General features: G+C 38.8%; 1 protein-coding gene across 5 annotated transcripts in view; it reads right to left on the minus strand.

Annotated features, from left to right (window-relative positions):
- Nucleotides 1–17,480, minus strand: part of HECW1 (HECT, C2 and WW domain containing E3 ubiquitin protein ligase 1) — a 250,690-nt gene that overhangs the window by 74,017 nt on the left and 159,193 nt on the right. For all 5 annotated transcript variants that reach the window (XM_057365334.1, XM_057365332.1, XM_057365336.1 and 2 more), the window contains 2 exons: nt 12,021–12,190; nt 1,813–1,955 (listed from right to left, as the gene is read on the minus strand). In XM_057365334.1, the coding sequence (XP_057221317.1) occupies nt 1,813–1,955; nt 12,021–12,190 (313 nt within the window). The remainder of the gene's footprint in view (nt 1–1,812; nt 1,956–12,020; nt 12,191–17,480) is intronic.

Here is a 17,480-nt window from a genome sequence, read left to right on the forward strand (position 1 = left end):
TTCATTTACAATGGAACAGCGGAGTGAGTGAGTAAGACAGGCTGCTGGCATACACAAGCACATATGTATAAATATAGAGAGAACGGTGGGAATGAAACTTCTGCAGTATGGGTATGAAAATATTGACATGGGAAGCAAACAACTCCCACTTYAGCTATTGTAACAAGACTTTGCTTCCCTGCAGATCTACCATCTACCTTTTCGTAGAGCGTTGCATTTCTGCATTTTCTTCCTTTCACCATGTGCATAAAACTCAGCTTTCCTGTTCTTGTTTCTAAAACCCTGTGCAGGCCAGTCCCCGCGTACCACCTTCTCTCTCTAAACTGGCTGAGTGACTGCTCTTCATCTCTTTCCACCCCTCTTACCTCTATGAAGCTGAAATATCAGTAGAACACCTTCCTGACAAGGTTGATCAATGACTCCATTCTGTCCTTGTGCAGGTCCCTCCCTTTGCCACACTTCATCCACCCCTCAGAACAGAATGAAACTATAGAAGAGATTAACTTCTCAGCTGCCCACAATGATGCTGAATCAATCTTTGCAAAGAATTTTTKGAGTGTAACGAGTTCACTAAATAGWAATATTTATACATATTTTGAAGAAACATAGTTCACTTCCAGTTGGGCCAAATATACTTGCTAGAATAGTTTCACATGCATCAGAAACTTATTTCAGATGATCTCAAGATTTGCGTATGACCTCTCTGAACTCGTCTGTATATTTCYCACTGAGCTTGCCTGAGATTTAAATGCCACTAGGGTATTAACACTGAGCCAGATCTAGTGCAGGTTGGAGGCACTCTCTTGGCAAAGGATATCTTTAGATAGACAGTATTTACAACAAGGAAGYAAAATAGGAAGTTACAGTCAGAAGATGATGAGAAATCTTCTCATACAGAGGAAAGCCAGTGATACCAGCTACAGGGTTCTACCTTCCCCAAGCTGTTCTTATCCATCTGGTTTCTAAAATGCTACTCTATCTTCTTTACTTGAGAAACAGGGAGGTAGCTTAGTCCCTTCTGKTAGATTCAGCTGTCAATATCACAGCCGGTTTCTGAACCAGCTGTTCAAAAACACTTCCAATAAGCTCATATTCCCACTGTTCTGCTGAATTGAGATCCAATTTTCAGAAATGACTTCTTGGAAACTGCATTGCATATGTTTTCCTCAGAAGATGACTTTTTCTCCCTTGCTCTTCAAGGTCTTAACATTATAGGCTTAAAGCCAACTTTTTGGCTTTGTCTGATTACTATCCACCTTCCTTAAATTGGTTTGTGTTATTTTGGCAGCATACACTTTTCCAGGACTTTCATGCAATGGGGAAGCAGGGCAGCGCTTGTGAGCTCAAGGTTGTTCCTTGGCAGCAGGGTAGGGTCAGAAAGCATTAGTTACAACATGCCACATRTATTTTTTAATAATTTCCCCTTTCCAGAAGTTAAAAAGAGGAGGAACAGATCTGGCATGATTTTAGCCCATAGGTAACTCCCTGAAATATGAAAACAGCCTGCGGATAACATTTAAAGAATATTCAATTGAAAATATTTCACTCTCCAAAGTCGCAGCCATCATACACAAAAGAAATCTTCTTTCCTAAATGCCAGCTCTCACTTTTTAAAATGCTATGCATAGGGTTATAGAGGGACTTCTGTCTGGCCCAAAGTCCTATAAATTCTAATTAAGACCAACACCATTTATCAGACAACTGTCAGTTTAATAACTTCCCTTCAACATCATTATATCACAATAATGATAAATCACCAGAGACTTCAGAACAGCAACAGACTAGATAAACAATGTAAGCAGCAAAATTTACCCTATGGCATGTCTCTCCAAGAGGCGCTGAACCGGCATAGAGAGTTTTCCCAGAAAACGTTTGATGATCGGTCGGCTCTTTGCAAATTTGTCTTTAACTTCTATTTCCAGGACATCCGTGGGCAGGGAGACAAAGCTGAATTGCTGAAATAAAGGAAGGGCACAGAACATTAGTCAGGTGSCTGGGCCACAGCAACACAGAGTACGTCAACTATGAGACACACCTCAGCATGGTGACCTGATGATCTAAGTGAGRTGAAGGATACACGATCATTCTTTCCAGATACACTTTTCCAATACATTGTTTTGAAACATCTCTGTTTCTTGTTCATCTCTGCCCCAACTGAAACAGGAAAAACTCTGAAAATACTATTTATCTGGATCAGTCTCTTAACTTGGTTCACACCACAGCCTCAGCAAGAGCTCAACCAGAAGGTAAACCATGGCATAGGCTACTGTCACAACACTGGGAAAAACAGGAACAGCACTATCTAAAATGGCTGCTGTTATCAAGTGCATTGAAATGTGTTGACTGCTGCCTCAGCTGGTCTGGTCATAAGAATATCTATTTATTTGTAAGTAATGTTTCAGTAAGCTTTTTGAGACTGTGTGCATGCAAATCTGGGGTAGGAACAAGGAGAGTGATATTCCAGGTTATAGGAACAAGCATGGGAACATTAGGGCACCTGGAGCTGTCTAGATGTCCCAAAGCTCAATTTAAAAATAATAGTGAAAAAGAAAAAAAGGTAACTTGGCCTTGCTTTCTCCTAGATTGTCTAAATACAGTACAGGCATGGARCTGGTGACACAGGTCACAATAATTTTTCCAAACATCTGCTGCTACTAGAATATCATCCATCAAAAAAGCACATCCCTGCTGTGGTGCACAACAGTAGGAAAACTGTCAAACCACTGTTCACCTGAGAGGTCAGTATTGATCTGGAAGACAGCTTCAGTAGTAAGTGAATATTGAGATGGATGAAAGGATTTTTCTAGCTTCTCTTAGCTTTCCCACTGCCAAAACCAATCTTCACAACAGAATCATTCTCTGGGTTATCAAGGCCTGGAGTTAAAGCCCTAAATGATTTGCTCTATTGAATCATGATCAAATTCAGAGATGCTTGGTTTAAACAGATTCAAGTAAAACCAACATGAGTGGGACATTCTGTTAATCACACCCTGAAAAAAATACAAATAATCGGAGAAATACAACTGAAACAAGAGCTAAAGTGTTATTTTCCTGTTTTCTTTTACATCTTTGCAATGGGTTACCAATTAAGATAAACACACCGAATGGGAGAACCTGAATTCTCCATGTATACTAAAAGTTGCCTTAAAACATAAGTTGTCTTACTATTGCTTTTTCACCTGCTAAAAACCTTGAGTAACTGCCACTTCATGACACTTGAAAGCAGAAGAGGGGAATTAACTTTTGAATTACTGTAACATAGAACAATTTGCCATTTAATGAATTCTCCCCTATTGTGCTGCTGACTCCTACATTGTAAAAAAGTCTCTGTGGAGTGRAGCATGCAGATACACAGGTAAAAAAGTGAACTGTCCACAGATGAAAAGTAAAATGCAGGTTTAATGATCTGAATCTTCCAATGTCAATAATACATTGTCTTCGGGAGCAACTCTGAAGCAAATCAGAATCTGCATGGAAATTTATTTTCATAGTATCATGTGGAACCAAGCCTGACAGCTCCTTCCTTGCACAAGAAACATATTGACCTTTTCCAGAGCAATAATCAGCACCTGAGCTAAAAGTATGGACTGAAGGAGCAAGATGTATTGGAATCAGCCAAAGAAAATGCCCCTTTTCCCTTGAACAGCCTGTACCACAAGACATACAAACACCAGGACATTCCAGAAAGATTGTAAAATCCAATTCTGTTCTGATTTCATTACCTGCCAACCCACTGCATTTTGGGATGCACAAGACTGCCCTGGGACCAGACCATGGTCCATGATCACAGTTCTCAAATGTTTCCTCTAGGATGGTGTTCTAATGCATAAAACCAGCAGCATTTTGAAACACAATTAAGCCTTTAAGACCAGAAGTGTCCTGTGGCAGAGCTCAAAGGCTTTGCCATGTGGAGGCAACTGCAGTTTGGGATCAAAAGTGAACTCACTTTTGATGAGTTCAAACCCAAATGGGTTTGGACACAGCTTGCAAAACAGTGATAATTTTATATAATTCAGTTTTCCATTATCTAAGCACTTACTCCTGTTGTTGCTCTCATCTAGTTTAATTCCTGTTGGGCAGGATTTTCTTAAGGCAATTTCTGACTGTAGGTTCCTCAGGCTCATGCCATCCATGCTGAAAAGCCAAAAGGAATCCTTGTTTGTAGAACAAATAGGCATCTGGCCCTCTGAAAAAATGGACCCCAACAAAACACCTTACAAATGCTTTTTCAAAAATCCCCAATCACTATTGAAAACATGTTTCTTGTGATATTTAATGATTGGAATATAATCTTTGGATGTGGAAGCAAATCGCCAACAAGTCCTAGTTTCCCTCTCATCCTTCACCATCTTCTCTGACAAGTGCCAGACCCTGTACCTTAGCCACAAAATACTGATTGCGCTGAACTGTTMAAAGCCTTGGCTTTTACTATCCTGCCTGGCCTCTACTATCCTATCTGGAAGAGAAAGGACTGTGTTTTATGGTCTTATTCAACATAACTAACATGAAGTTTTAACACAGGCAACATACTGATGGAATAGATGAAATCCTTTCATTGAAGAAAGAAGTTGAGTCTSTATTCTGTGATTAGCCCAAGCCAGTAGCAAAGCCAGCATCGTAGCCCAACCTACAATGTTGCATCAGCACAGTGGATTGCCCTGAATATCACACCAACCTGGGCACAAAGAGACTCTGAGAACCTGAGATGATACATAAAACAGCACACTTCACAGAGGAGATGGCAGATTGCCTCAAGAGAATGAAATGCCATTAGGAATAACCTGTTTCTCACAGAAGGTCTGGACCTAGAAAGAGCTATCGACCCCACCTTGCCAATGCAATATCTGATCCTTACCAGCTAGGGATGCAAAGGCTCTCCTTTAYAGGAAGGATGAGGAGGTTCTCCACTGAAAGGACAAGGTAGTGAACCAGCTGCCCTTGTATCTAGAAGAATACTAGATTGTAAAACCTCCAAATTTAGAGGCTTTGGAAAAGAGAAATGTTTATTAGGACTGTTAGAAATGGTCATTGGTCAGATGTATTCCTAAAAAGAAGTTAACAATCAGCAAGTCTGAACACAAGGAATGATTGAAGATCCCTGGTATACTGGAGAAAAATAGCACTTGTTGCAGCTGCAGAAAGAAGGCCTTCTGGAGGTTGATGTTTCCTTACCTCTGGAATATCTTGGCCATGTCTGCATTAGGAAGACATGGTACAATGTGAGTGGATCTGGAGACCAAAGCAGCTGGTGCTGTGCACCTGATTATCACATCCAGACATGTTGCAAGGATTTTATTATTAAGTGACTCCAGGCTGGTGCCCTGGACTGAACTCCCATTTATTGTCTGAAAAGCAGTCGGTGCACTCCTGAAGCACATCTGTTCRCTTCCCTTCTGCTCAGAGTAATTGAGTTCACACACGACTGACAAGCAGTGTCCTTGGCGGGGAGAGCAGGAGATTTGCTTTGAAATTGATCTCTTGAATGGAATGCAAATACTGTTACAAATGGACCTAGAGAATTGTTAAGAACCATGATCAACAGAACAAGTTAGTATATGAATTATTTTCCCAASGTATTCTTCAATTATTTCCTTTTTAAGTGTGATTGCATCTCTCAGGAATTATGATGACTAGGAGGAAACAGACTTACTTGAGATGCAAAGCCATTACATCTCTCTATTTTCCCCACTTCTTCAGTCATTTGTCAATGCCYGTCTCTTGTTGCAGAGGCAAGAGATTCAATGATTGCTTTGTTCCCACACACTTAGTGCAAAGAGAGAGTAGGACAGGAGAGAGATCTTTTAATTCCTTACTAAGAGAAGAGCTGCAGCATTACAGCATATCCTATTAGACACTGTAGAATCAGTATCAGGCTCATCTTTAAAATGCCCCTGCCAGTGGAAAAGTTCTAGCTGGTATTTTGTCAGACACAAAAAAATCAACAAGCTATAATTAATGATTTCCATAGAAATACAGAAGTGGAGGGAGAGGAAAGAGCAAAAGTGGCATGATAAAGAAAATCATAGCAACGTATTAACATATTAAATCTTGGATTAAGCAGCGTATCATGACTTTGGGCTCTAATCAGAGTCCAATCCTAATAGCTGATTAGGATTCTCCTCTCATTTACACAGACTTTACACAGCTGCCTCCTGCAGATTCACTCTCACAGACATCAGAATCAAAGCTACCTAGAATCAGCGGAGACATTCATACTCTTACACCATCTCAATGATCTAAATGTAAATCTGATTTTACATTACTGCTGGCATTTTMATGCATGATCAGAAAACACTGTAGTAAACATCACTGAAAAAGTTTCAGACAGTAACCTACTTTTCAGTGCCTGTTTGCTTCTAAACCCAGAACCAGAAATGGTTTTACAGACACAGATGATTAAATCAATTAATGYGAAGAGATCTTGGGGAGGCCTTAATGCACCACATATGAGGTAAAGAACAAAGGCCCATACTAATGCTAATCTGGCAGAATGCATCTGTATCCATTTATAACACAACAGAACAACTTCCAGAGCTTGGAATAGTTTTCATAGAAAGCCAGCTACTGATGGTGGTGATGATTAATTTCCATGTTTTATTTTAACCAAACTTGCTTGCATCTCTGAATACAGATGGATTCCAGCGATTCAACAGCACTATCAAGGAAGTTGTTAAAATGAACAGAGTATGTCCATTAGCACCAATTAGACAAGTTATGGGCAAGTCAAATTCTTTAAAAACAGTCACTATAATAATTGGTAGACAGTATAATAAAGTCTGTGCCATAAAAGGTAGATAAATTAATACACTRGTGACAGGAAGAATTGGACTCCTGATCTGGAGTTAAATAAGTAATAGAATTAAAAATTATATCCATCATGTACAGGGAAGATACAAGCAGAAGTAAATCTTAAAAGGCTGTGAATTACATTTGATAGATAAAGATAAATTTATTCTTTCAGCTGAGTATTTCATTAGTGGTTTTTTTGTTTCAGACACTCCAGTGAAAAACAGTCATAACGCACACACCACTCTCCGTCTCTATTACTCTGTTCTCCACTCAAAAACCTCCTCACATGTCACTACCTTCTCACACAACACTACTTACACTAACAGCTGGATAAGCTCATCAAGAATTCCAGTTTCTTAAACTTTCTACAGTACTCCTTAGTGAGAAGAAAAAATAATGCAGTGAGTAGTGCCAAGAGCAGAGCTCCACTATTGCCAAGAGTGGGGATATGCCTATGCCTACTGTGAGACTGCTGGAACACAGCAGTGATGGCACGGGGACAAATCCAATGCAGTTGTTTATTCTGGCATGGCACAATTGTCAGGAATTTTTTCCCTACCTTAAAGGTGGTACACATAAATACATGCTGGCTTTCTAAAGACTGATTCAATCCTTTCTATTGAACTCCTTCAAAGCTGGACAGGGCCTTCAGCAAACTGGCTTTCTGGGTTTCTCCCTCAGATTCATCTCAGAATTATCTATGAATTTATTAGCACAGCAAAGACTGAAAATATTTGAAGACTCTCATCAGCMCTAGTATACAAAGTTAGCAAGACTGATAATCTTCCAGATGCAGAAGTTGCAAGTAAAATGCAATTCTAGAAGARTAACATATTAAAGAAAATCTAGATGATTTTTCACACCATAACCCATTCCTGAAGAAGCTAAAGTTGTCTTGGGCTATCACACTTCAATCATCAACAGATATTAAAAATCTGCAGCTGTGAAGCTACAGATTGTCTGTGTAGACAAACAATGTTTTACTCCTTACCTGGACATGTGTTAAGAAATGTCATACAGTGAAGCTACCACCACAAGCCTTTACTCATTCCTGCCGACACCTTTGGCAAAACTCATACTAAATTCAGAATCTGGATTTCACTTTACCTATATATTGTTTTTATGCTTAGCTGTGAAGGCTTCCAAGTTTCTGCGGCATATCCCTTCATATCTGCTGGTAGAAGGGGGAAAAGATTCTCCAGGTTAAACAATAAGGAGTTCARTCAGTGTGATGTTTCTGTTGCATTTATTTTGGACTTCTGTTGAAATTACAGAATGATTACCMGAGGACATGGTAGGACAGCATCCTAGTGTTCTAGATATTAGATCAAAATCAAATAAAATACAACSCAGTTTGAAATTCATACTGTGGATTCAAATATATTAAAACATCCTCAGTGGTTTTACTCTGCTCTGGAGAGACTCAGCTTTGCTCAAGTAACCCCTGCATGTGTTACTTTGCTCAAGTAACCCCCTAAATCTGTGCTACATCATGTGGCATCCATTGTAGCAGACAACATAAATTCTCTAGARAGGCAGAGAGCTAACATAAACCCCTTACCAGATCAGACAACTTTGGCAATGTGTTTTTCAGTCCCAGAACTGCTGAGTGGTCTATCACACAGCAGTTCAGCATTCAGGATCACAGAATCAGTGCCCAAGTTATAACTGTGCATTAAGAAAAGCAGTCACAGATCATCAGTCAGACAGTCAGCTGCATCTTGGCATTCCTGCCAGCAGCATCCAAACTCAATGCTTCTGTCACTGATGATGGCCTGCACTACAGAGGCCATCTCTCCCCAAACCACCTCCTGCTSCTCTTCAAGCCCCTGAGTGCTTTCTTCTTCTGACTTTGCGTTGTTAATCTCAAGGGACATCTTATGTGAGAAATTATTCAGGTGCAATTTTTTGGAAAGGTTGTGTGATATCTGAAGTGCAGAGAGCATGAGCTACATGAAAATGCTGAAAATACTGTCAATCTGTGTATCACATCTGACATACTATTTGCTAAGTGCTCTTGCTTTCTGCTCATGCACACCAATTAATTCACCAGTGAAATGTGGCTGTCTTCAGAGTGATAAGGCAGCCATCCCAAACACCCTTTTGTCTCAGCTATAATTTAACAGTGTTAAAACAGTTTGTAAAAGCTTAGGCAAAGAAACAAGGCATGAAGATGCAGGAAGTTGAGATTGTTTTTAACMTAGTAGCGAGCTCCCACTATAAGGCAATCTACTTCCCCAGAGTTAGATTACTGGAGTGGAAATTCAATGGGTCCTTTAACAGATGAGATTTCATACCACTTTAAATATGCTGAATGGTTGCATCTGCCAATTTTTATAGCCACCTCCTTGGTCATTCCTCAGGGCTTTCTTTCCACTCACCAGTAAATAAAACAAAAATYGAGGAAACAGTCTGCTTAAGCTGCCATAGTTAAGAAGAAATACCATAAACATGTCTATGGGGAAGTCCAGAATTCTAAAGTACTTTATCTGCAAAGACATAGAGAGAATTTCCTATCCAGTTGGAGGCATGTGAACTACTTTTTAAACCAYTTTGCTTTGTTCCTGTGATCTATTACTTGTCAGAACTGTCTATYGCTTCACTGATTTCTGAAAAATTAAATCTTCTTAAAGGAGTTTTTTACAAACATTGTGACAGAAGACACATTTATTTCAATATGAAACAATATGGGAATAGTGTCCCTATTTATCTAGTATCARTATTAGGAGAACAATGATCAACATCCACCCTTCTCAATTCTACTAGATGTACACAAAATTTGAAGTAGATACCACCTGGGCTCTAACTTGTCTCAGTGAACAATTCTCAGAATGAGGGCTCTTTCACCTCTATGCAGAGTCAAATTGTCACTTCCTGCTCCTCACGTGTAAGAAATTTCCATTTCCTTATGTCCCCTTGTACAAAGTACTGCAAATCACAGCAATGGAAGAATAGCTTTGTGTCACGATAACTTGTGCTGAACAGCATCTGAACAGACTGTGAAATGATGATCATAAATACTACATAAGACAGATGAAAATTTGCCTGAGATACCATGGTACTCCCAGAGTGTTTGTATAATGCAGGTGGCTACTATACAAACAGAACAACCTGGTAAAGATATGAGAAAGAATACCAGAGCAAATTAATGTAAGTAAATCAATAATCTTTTAGTCTGTAGGACTTTTGGTGCTGAAGCCCTACAAAACTGAATTTACATTCTCACTTCTGAATTTGCTCAAGAGTAATCAAGAACACATAAAGGTCCTAATATGCAGATATTTCGATAATTTTACTTCCCTATTACAGATTTTTTCAAATTCAGCATCCAACACAAATCAAATAGGTCGTTCAATTGAAAAAAAAAAGGAATATCTCCCTTCTATTCACAAGGAGTGACAGAGAATCCATGAAAAGAATGACCCTTCTGAAATKCTACATTGCCTAAAATCTGCTTTTGCAAAAACAACTTGTGATTGATACTCTTCATTAAATGAATACGAGTCCTCAGTATTTTGTCACTTCATATATTCACATCCATTAGTGAAAAGGGTGAACAGAAGAATGACTACCATCACGATTCACCAACAGCTTTCAGTCTTSCTCCTTGTCCCATAAAGGCATACAGTTGAAGAAAATCAGGTCTATGTGCAGCAGAAACCAATGCAGCTTTCCAGTAACAAAACAGAGTTCAGATGGGCTGATTGCACAGACAGCAGCACAAATGCACACAGTCAAACAYCTCAATCTCAGCTGAGGAGAAGGCAGAAGGAGAATGTGCTGAATCATAGCTTGGCTCTTTTACACTCCTTTGCTACTCATGGGCTAACAACAGAAGGAGAAGCAGCATGCTTGCACGCAACYAAGAAAACCTGGGGGCTGAGCAGCAAAGCCGGGAGCCAGCTGTGCTCTTTTGCTTTCCCATGTCCATAATTAGGCCACTTCATTGTTTCCCCTTTTCTCACCACCAAATTCCCTTGGAACAGAAATGTCAGCCCACAAACTCAGCCGTTTGGCACGGCCTGAGGAGAAGACACCCATGACATTTTATCAGGGCCACATTCCTATGTACTGAGCATCACACACACACACACAGCAAGTTTCCCCTTCGTGCCTGCTCCCCTCTAGGTCTGCATCTTATGCACTTCACTGAAAGGTCTCTGCCAAGTGCCYGATCCTCCATGTCAATTCTAGCTTGACCATGTCCTCAACTGGACCTGCGACCTCTCAACCAGATAACATCTGATGCCTGGCTCCACAGAGGAGTTATGACTTGGTGGATGCTTCATAACAGTGTCCTAAATTAAGTCATGCTAGGCAGCCTCTTTCTCTGACTAATTTCAAGATTGTTCCCTCAGTCATACAACCTCCCCACCCCGTCACATAACCTCATGTGGCAGCTAGTGTCTACAGGTAGGAGCATTCAATGCCAYTTCTGCTGTCTTTTTGCCCACTCACAACTCCATGTCTACAGAGTTTGACCTAAATATCCCCAAACTACTTTACAATTTGCATTTTAATTTGAATAAATCCATGCAGCACATTTATTTACTTTTACTCCTTCCTGTACTGGCAATATTGAYGTGACAGAGCACGCCAGTAAATCACACCCAGTATGTCAGGCTYCTTTAATTCCAACGAGATTCCTTATTCTTTGCTGCCTATTGCCATTTCGCATGTAATTTAAAAACAGCAGGCAGCAATTGAACTCTCAGATCTCATTAATACGTACAAGTCCTTCCAACAAAAAGAAGCAGACTAGAGACTATTGCTTCAAGGTGATGGCCAAACGTGCCAAAGTTGCCTTTGATCTATATTGCCACTGATGCTTTTCAATCACATTGSTTGTCTTTATTTGCATGCTATACTTGTTCTGCTTTATATAATGTCTCCTCTCTGTGTAAGAACGCTATGACAATTTAGCAGCAGCCTTTCATGCTATGCAAGTTATTTTTCAATTCTGTTTTATGTCTGCATTCAATAATTAACAACTTCATAAATTACACTGATGGAGTAAACCCATACTGAAGGTTTTAATGTATCACTCATTTTTGTAGCTAATTAAGCCTTTTGCACAGAGACACGTAGTCATGAAATACATCAAGCACAGTTAGGTCAACAACTGTTTAGCCAAGAAAGGAATTTAAAAAAAAAAAGAGAAAAAACTGAGATAGTACTAGAGTAATGTCCATGTTTTAAGAAAAGTCTCAGCTCAGTCTCAAGTTGCTTACCTCTCCTTGCCAGATTGGGTTAACGGTGTTACAAATGATCTTAGATCTTTTCTCCTGTCCATGATGAGGAAGTGCTGGGAAGATGCTATGTTTTCCAGGCTGGATGGAAATCTTCAGATAAGGATCTGGRTTGAAGAACATCCCTTTCTTCAGACCAAAAGCCTGGAAATCTGAAAGAAGGTAAAGAACATGATTATTTTTCAYATTCCAGGCCTCTCTTTGGGATGCTAGGAACAGTAGGTTCTGGTAAGGGACTGGTAAGGTACTCAAATAATATGGGTAGGAATGTGAAAAAACTCACTGTGTTTATTGTGAGGCAATGTAACGCCAAACCATAATGATCTTATGACTTAGTGTTTACAAATTATTATATAATGGAACTTCAAATTTACAGCTTGGTTGTGCAGACTGATTTCGTTTCAATATTTATGCAGCTTCAAGTGATCTACTACATTTTCTAATAAGCTGAGCACTTGCKCAGTATTGACTGTATTGGAAGGACCTACTCTGAGAAAGAGATCCAGTCATTTAATCACAGTCATGGCACTTGGTACACAATAGATGTAATTTTTCCTAGGTATTAATTTTACCATTCTACAAATCTTAGCTTTTACACCACYTTTTTTTCTACATGAGAAGTCATTTTACATTTTTTCCCACTTTAAATAATTTTCTTCCCTGAATGGGTTAACTTCACTTTASAAAAGCTCTTGTCTATWATGTCCAAATTTTAAGCAGGRCTTTACAGCTGCAGAACTCCAAGGRAGCATAAACTTGTTGTACACACAAAAAATGCCCAGGCACTTACTTGAAAATTTCCCTATAACATTCTGAAGAAAGACACAAAGCTTATTACAATTTTACCCTGTGAAGCCAATGAAATGCAAACTAATCTGCTAGTATATCATTAATTTTGGCTCAACAGACAACAGCCTGAACCCTCCAGCCTTCTCTTTTTCCAGATTCATTTCTAAGCATTCTTTGGAACATATAAGCACTTATTCCTATTAGCGAGTTCAGTAGCTAATTTATTTTCCACCACTCTTTGCATGGAGATTCTCCTCTGCTTAAAGCTTTATTTCACATTGGGTTGTAAGCATTATACTCCATTCTGCCTATTTTCTCTTGCTGTATTGGAGAGATAAAAAAGTATTTGACAAGATGGTTTTCAAAACTGCTTAGATGCATACCTAAACATTCAATTTGAACATATATTTTTTTCTTTTAGGCAGTTTTTGAAAACAATAATTTTCATGGTCTTCTAATTCTCTTCTGATTAAAAACCCAATTATTCCAGTGGGTTATGGGAGACCATGAAAAGCCCTCAAAGCAGATATTTTGGATGAATCTGAAAATCACACACATTGCAYACATTTTTTTTCCAGAAAATAGCTGTATCAAACCCAGTTGTATGCTGTTTCCTTACATATGGTAATAGCCAGCACAATAAAACATGCAAGTTAAAAATAATTGCTTTTCTTTCCGTTGGGTTTAATCATCTATTCCACCACACAATTCATGTTGCAGATATTCAAAAGCTGTTGGACAGATGGTCCTGAAACAGACTGTATTTTAAGAATCTCATTCTTGAGACATTCTCTAACAATTAACAACAACAACAACAAAAACAAATAGAGGATATCACTACTAAGAGCTTATTTGAAAGTACTTTGATGAAAATATGTACTGCCATGGTCCTAGTGATGCAATCACACAATTATTTGCTTCAAACAGATAATACTGATTCTTTTTTTGCTTTTTTTTTTATTTTTTTCTTAGTGAACAATCTCTGTGTAACCAGCATGTATCTCATCTAACAGTGCTGCTGAAACACTATATGGCAAACACTTTTGCTTTGGAAGTTGTACTGTTAGAAATGTATTCAAGAAATAGAAACCAAGATTGCAAAGGCAGTGTGAATGACAAGGGCTGGCAGTGTATTAGTTTAGGCTGCTAACATGTGAGAGGTGAGAAAGACCTCTGAGATCTTATTTTCTTTCTCTCTGATATTTCCTCAAAACTGTCTGAAATTGAAATATTCATTGCTGTATTTGTTTCTGATTTTTTTTCCTTGAAAGAGGGACCATACTGTCTCTGGGTACCACTGAGTAAAGAAATGGTCTATTTATAGACCTCATTTATGTATATTTATATATACATAATATACATAGAGAATACCTTAATTACGTATATTTATATATCATGTATCATAAAGAAAATACATTTATGATGACCTACCAGCCTCTTTCAAGTTATGGGAATTAGAGCACAGCCATGAAGATGAAGGTACTCCTAACCTCAGTAATAGCCTCATTTTTGTATTCAGATGAGTGAAAAGAAGTAATTTAGCTAAGCACACAGCATGAAATGTTATGTAATTTTCTTGTTGAAATTGCATAATACAACAGATTTTGTTTAAAAGTCAGTTAGAGAGTTCAGTTTTATTGTCTAAAGTATGAATAGGGMTGGCAGATATAGCTTTTCCAAGGACAAATATCCTAATTATATATCTCACTACAAATTCTAATGACTGTTAAAAATTGACCATCAAAAATGAAAAAGCTCTTAAAAAAGCTACATGGATATATGCCGATAACCAGAATTTCATTTAATTTGAAGAGAAACCTATCCATAGGTCCTGTAACCATCTGCTGTAAACTCTTGTGGTCAAAGGCTCAGATACTCTCTTTCCACTCCTGTGTAACTCCTCAATAGAAGAATCCCAGCTATTCTGCTTTCCCAAATACAAATTTTTCTCTATCATCTTAAAAAAAAAAAAAAAGGTTCAGAAGATACCAAACTTTTAAGTGAAGGTCTGAAGCTAAACAGGWTTGGTTGAATGAATGAATTCCAAAGGCTGGGATATACCCTGCTGTACATTGTAGTTTTATAGCGTATTTATTGCAGGCATATGACAACATGTGACAAGGATAACTAACTCATCTATGCTTTGCAAAGGTGTATTTTCATCCAGTGTCTTAAAAGAAGTTATTAATATACCTTATGTCAGTTTCCCATTTAGTCATAAATCACACTTTAGCATGAAAGAGGTTATATACACCTAACAGTTTAATAATATCAGGCCATCCTCATGACAGATGACAGGAAGGAATCCAGGTGAAGACAAACTAATTATAGCCTTTCACTGCCACAGACTTGTAGCAATTGTGAGTACATGCACCCTAGTCCAACTAGGCTCAGTTCATTGGAGAAAATGGCTTGTGTAACTGCTGCCTGCTGCTGTCCCCAAGTGACCTAGGGATTWGTTACAACTTCAGAGCTTTCTTTCCATATGTGTTGATCTCCAGGTGCCKGTATAAGACCTAAGGAAGCTTGACACTACGTCACTTGCATGGATGTACCCTCTGTTCCCAAGGTGYGCCACAGAGTTCCCCGTCCCCTTTGTAAAGGATCTTTTGGCAAATCTATTCACCATGCAGGATCACAAACTTTGGGGCACTACTGACTGGATAGTGATGGAGACTGTTTTGTGGTAAACTAGTGTATTTCTTGAAGCCAGGTGGGGATGTCAATTCCAACAGAGCTAGAACACATCCGTATTCTACCACGTGTGATTTATCAATACAAGTCATAAAGCTTTCAAAAGCTCAGGAAAAAAATCACATTTTGTCATGCAYAGCAAGGAGATTCTCTGACAGTAATGATCAGTAAAACTACCATAAAGATGTTATTCCAATTCCCTGCAGACATAGCGAGGTATTTGACCAGACCCATGCTCCATGTGGGAGCATGACAGAAAAGGATGGAGAATCAGATAGAGAACCAGACTCTGGAGAAGTCTGTTTTCTAAATTAATTACATTTAGAAATTGGTCATCAATATGTCAGAAGGAAGTTAAGGGARCTGGAAGCTGTTCTCCCCAAGGGATGACTTTGCCAATAGCTGTGAACGAACTTTCCTAAAAATAACACAGAAGGCTATTCTGTGCAGTTTATAGATGTGTCTCTAGAAGACTCAGCCCATCTAGTCTATTGATGGTATATATTCTACTTCACTGAAGTAGCCAGAGTCTATAAACCAACAGAAAGGTCAAGACTGGGAAGTAGCAGAGTTACTAATTTTGAGAAACTGATACTGATATTCTGAAACAGATGGCAAACTCCTTCCGACAGATGCCAAGGGTTGAATGTCCATTGTGTTCCCAAGCACCATCCAAGKGATGACTATTGATGTCTTGCAGGTATCTATTTTGACACTTATGGCAGAGGTTATTAACCCCGAGAAATTATATGGTCAACCCACCGAATTCACATTTTTCATACTTAGCATATTAGCCTCATGATTTCAGGACCAGGAAATGAGACATATTCCCCATAAGCCATCTGACCCCTTGATAAAATGAAGACATCTTGACTCAGGTCAAGCTTGCCCAGAACACACCTAAAAGCAGAACTAATGAAGTTCACAGGACATTGGAAAGACTCCAGTGCCACTGCAATGACCACAGTCAATTTAGATTACAATCTAGCCTGAGGAAATACCAAAACGGAGCTTATTCTCTCTGTGATCTGTTCATTAATGGCAGAAAGAAAAAATACTGCCATCTTACGGAGATYGTGACAGTTCATGCATCAAAGCATAATAAACCATCTTCATAATCCATCACCACAAGAGAGCTGCTAATAAGGATGTCAGTGGACAGCTCTAGCATTTCCCTTCAGATTTCCTTTGTGAATTCCCTAAGAGGGATTATCAGCTCAGATTCTGACATTGAAAAAATTTACTTGAATAGGACTGGATCTGGTCTGACTACCAATGAGGGAAGGTAATTGCCAAGGTGCTGATAATGTCAGTGTTTCTTCTGTAGAACTTGGACAGATCAAGAAGAACCTATCTTAGAGGGCAGCAGTTCACCTGCTGAGCTGAGCTACCTAAGATATAGGCATGGCTTCAGAAAWAGAAACAACAAAACTCTGCTTGCTTGAGAATCAACAGGAGGCATGTAGGTACTGCCTCTCAGCCATGTGCTTTTAAAGCAAACATTTCAGTAACAAGAGCAGAGCAATACTGCATTTATTGAAATGCCAGTTTTACTCATGCAGCAGTATATGATACAAAAATTTACTGAAGAAAGTGAGCACAGATTCACAAAAGTATTGCATCTGGTATTAGCTAGATTTCAAAAAGCATATTAAGGAATTTTAGAGATCAGTCATGTGCAATGATTGGAAGTCTTAAAATCCAACACAGTAATCCAGTGCCGGGGAATTGAGAAAGACACTATGAAAAAGACAACAGATGACTGACTTGGTCAGCTACGGAATGAGATTCGACAACTGATGATATGTAAGAGGTTAAACAAAGGGCTTCTTTCTGCTCTCAGAAACTGACAGACATATAGTCAGACTTCACTTTTATTTTAAAATAGAATGGCAGAAAAAAAAGGGGTAATGTAGTTGTACAAGGATGTATTTTTTAAGGTCTGTGGTTTAAAAAAAC

Source organism: Malurus melanocephalus, unplaced genomic scaffold (genome assembly GCF_030028575.1).
Source record: "Malurus melanocephalus ecotype Western Australia unplaced genomic scaffold, MMel_1.1 scaffold_51, whole genome shotgun sequence".
Lineage (NCBI taxonomy): Eukaryota > Metazoa > Chordata > Aves > Passeriformes > Maluridae > Malurus > Malurus melanocephalus.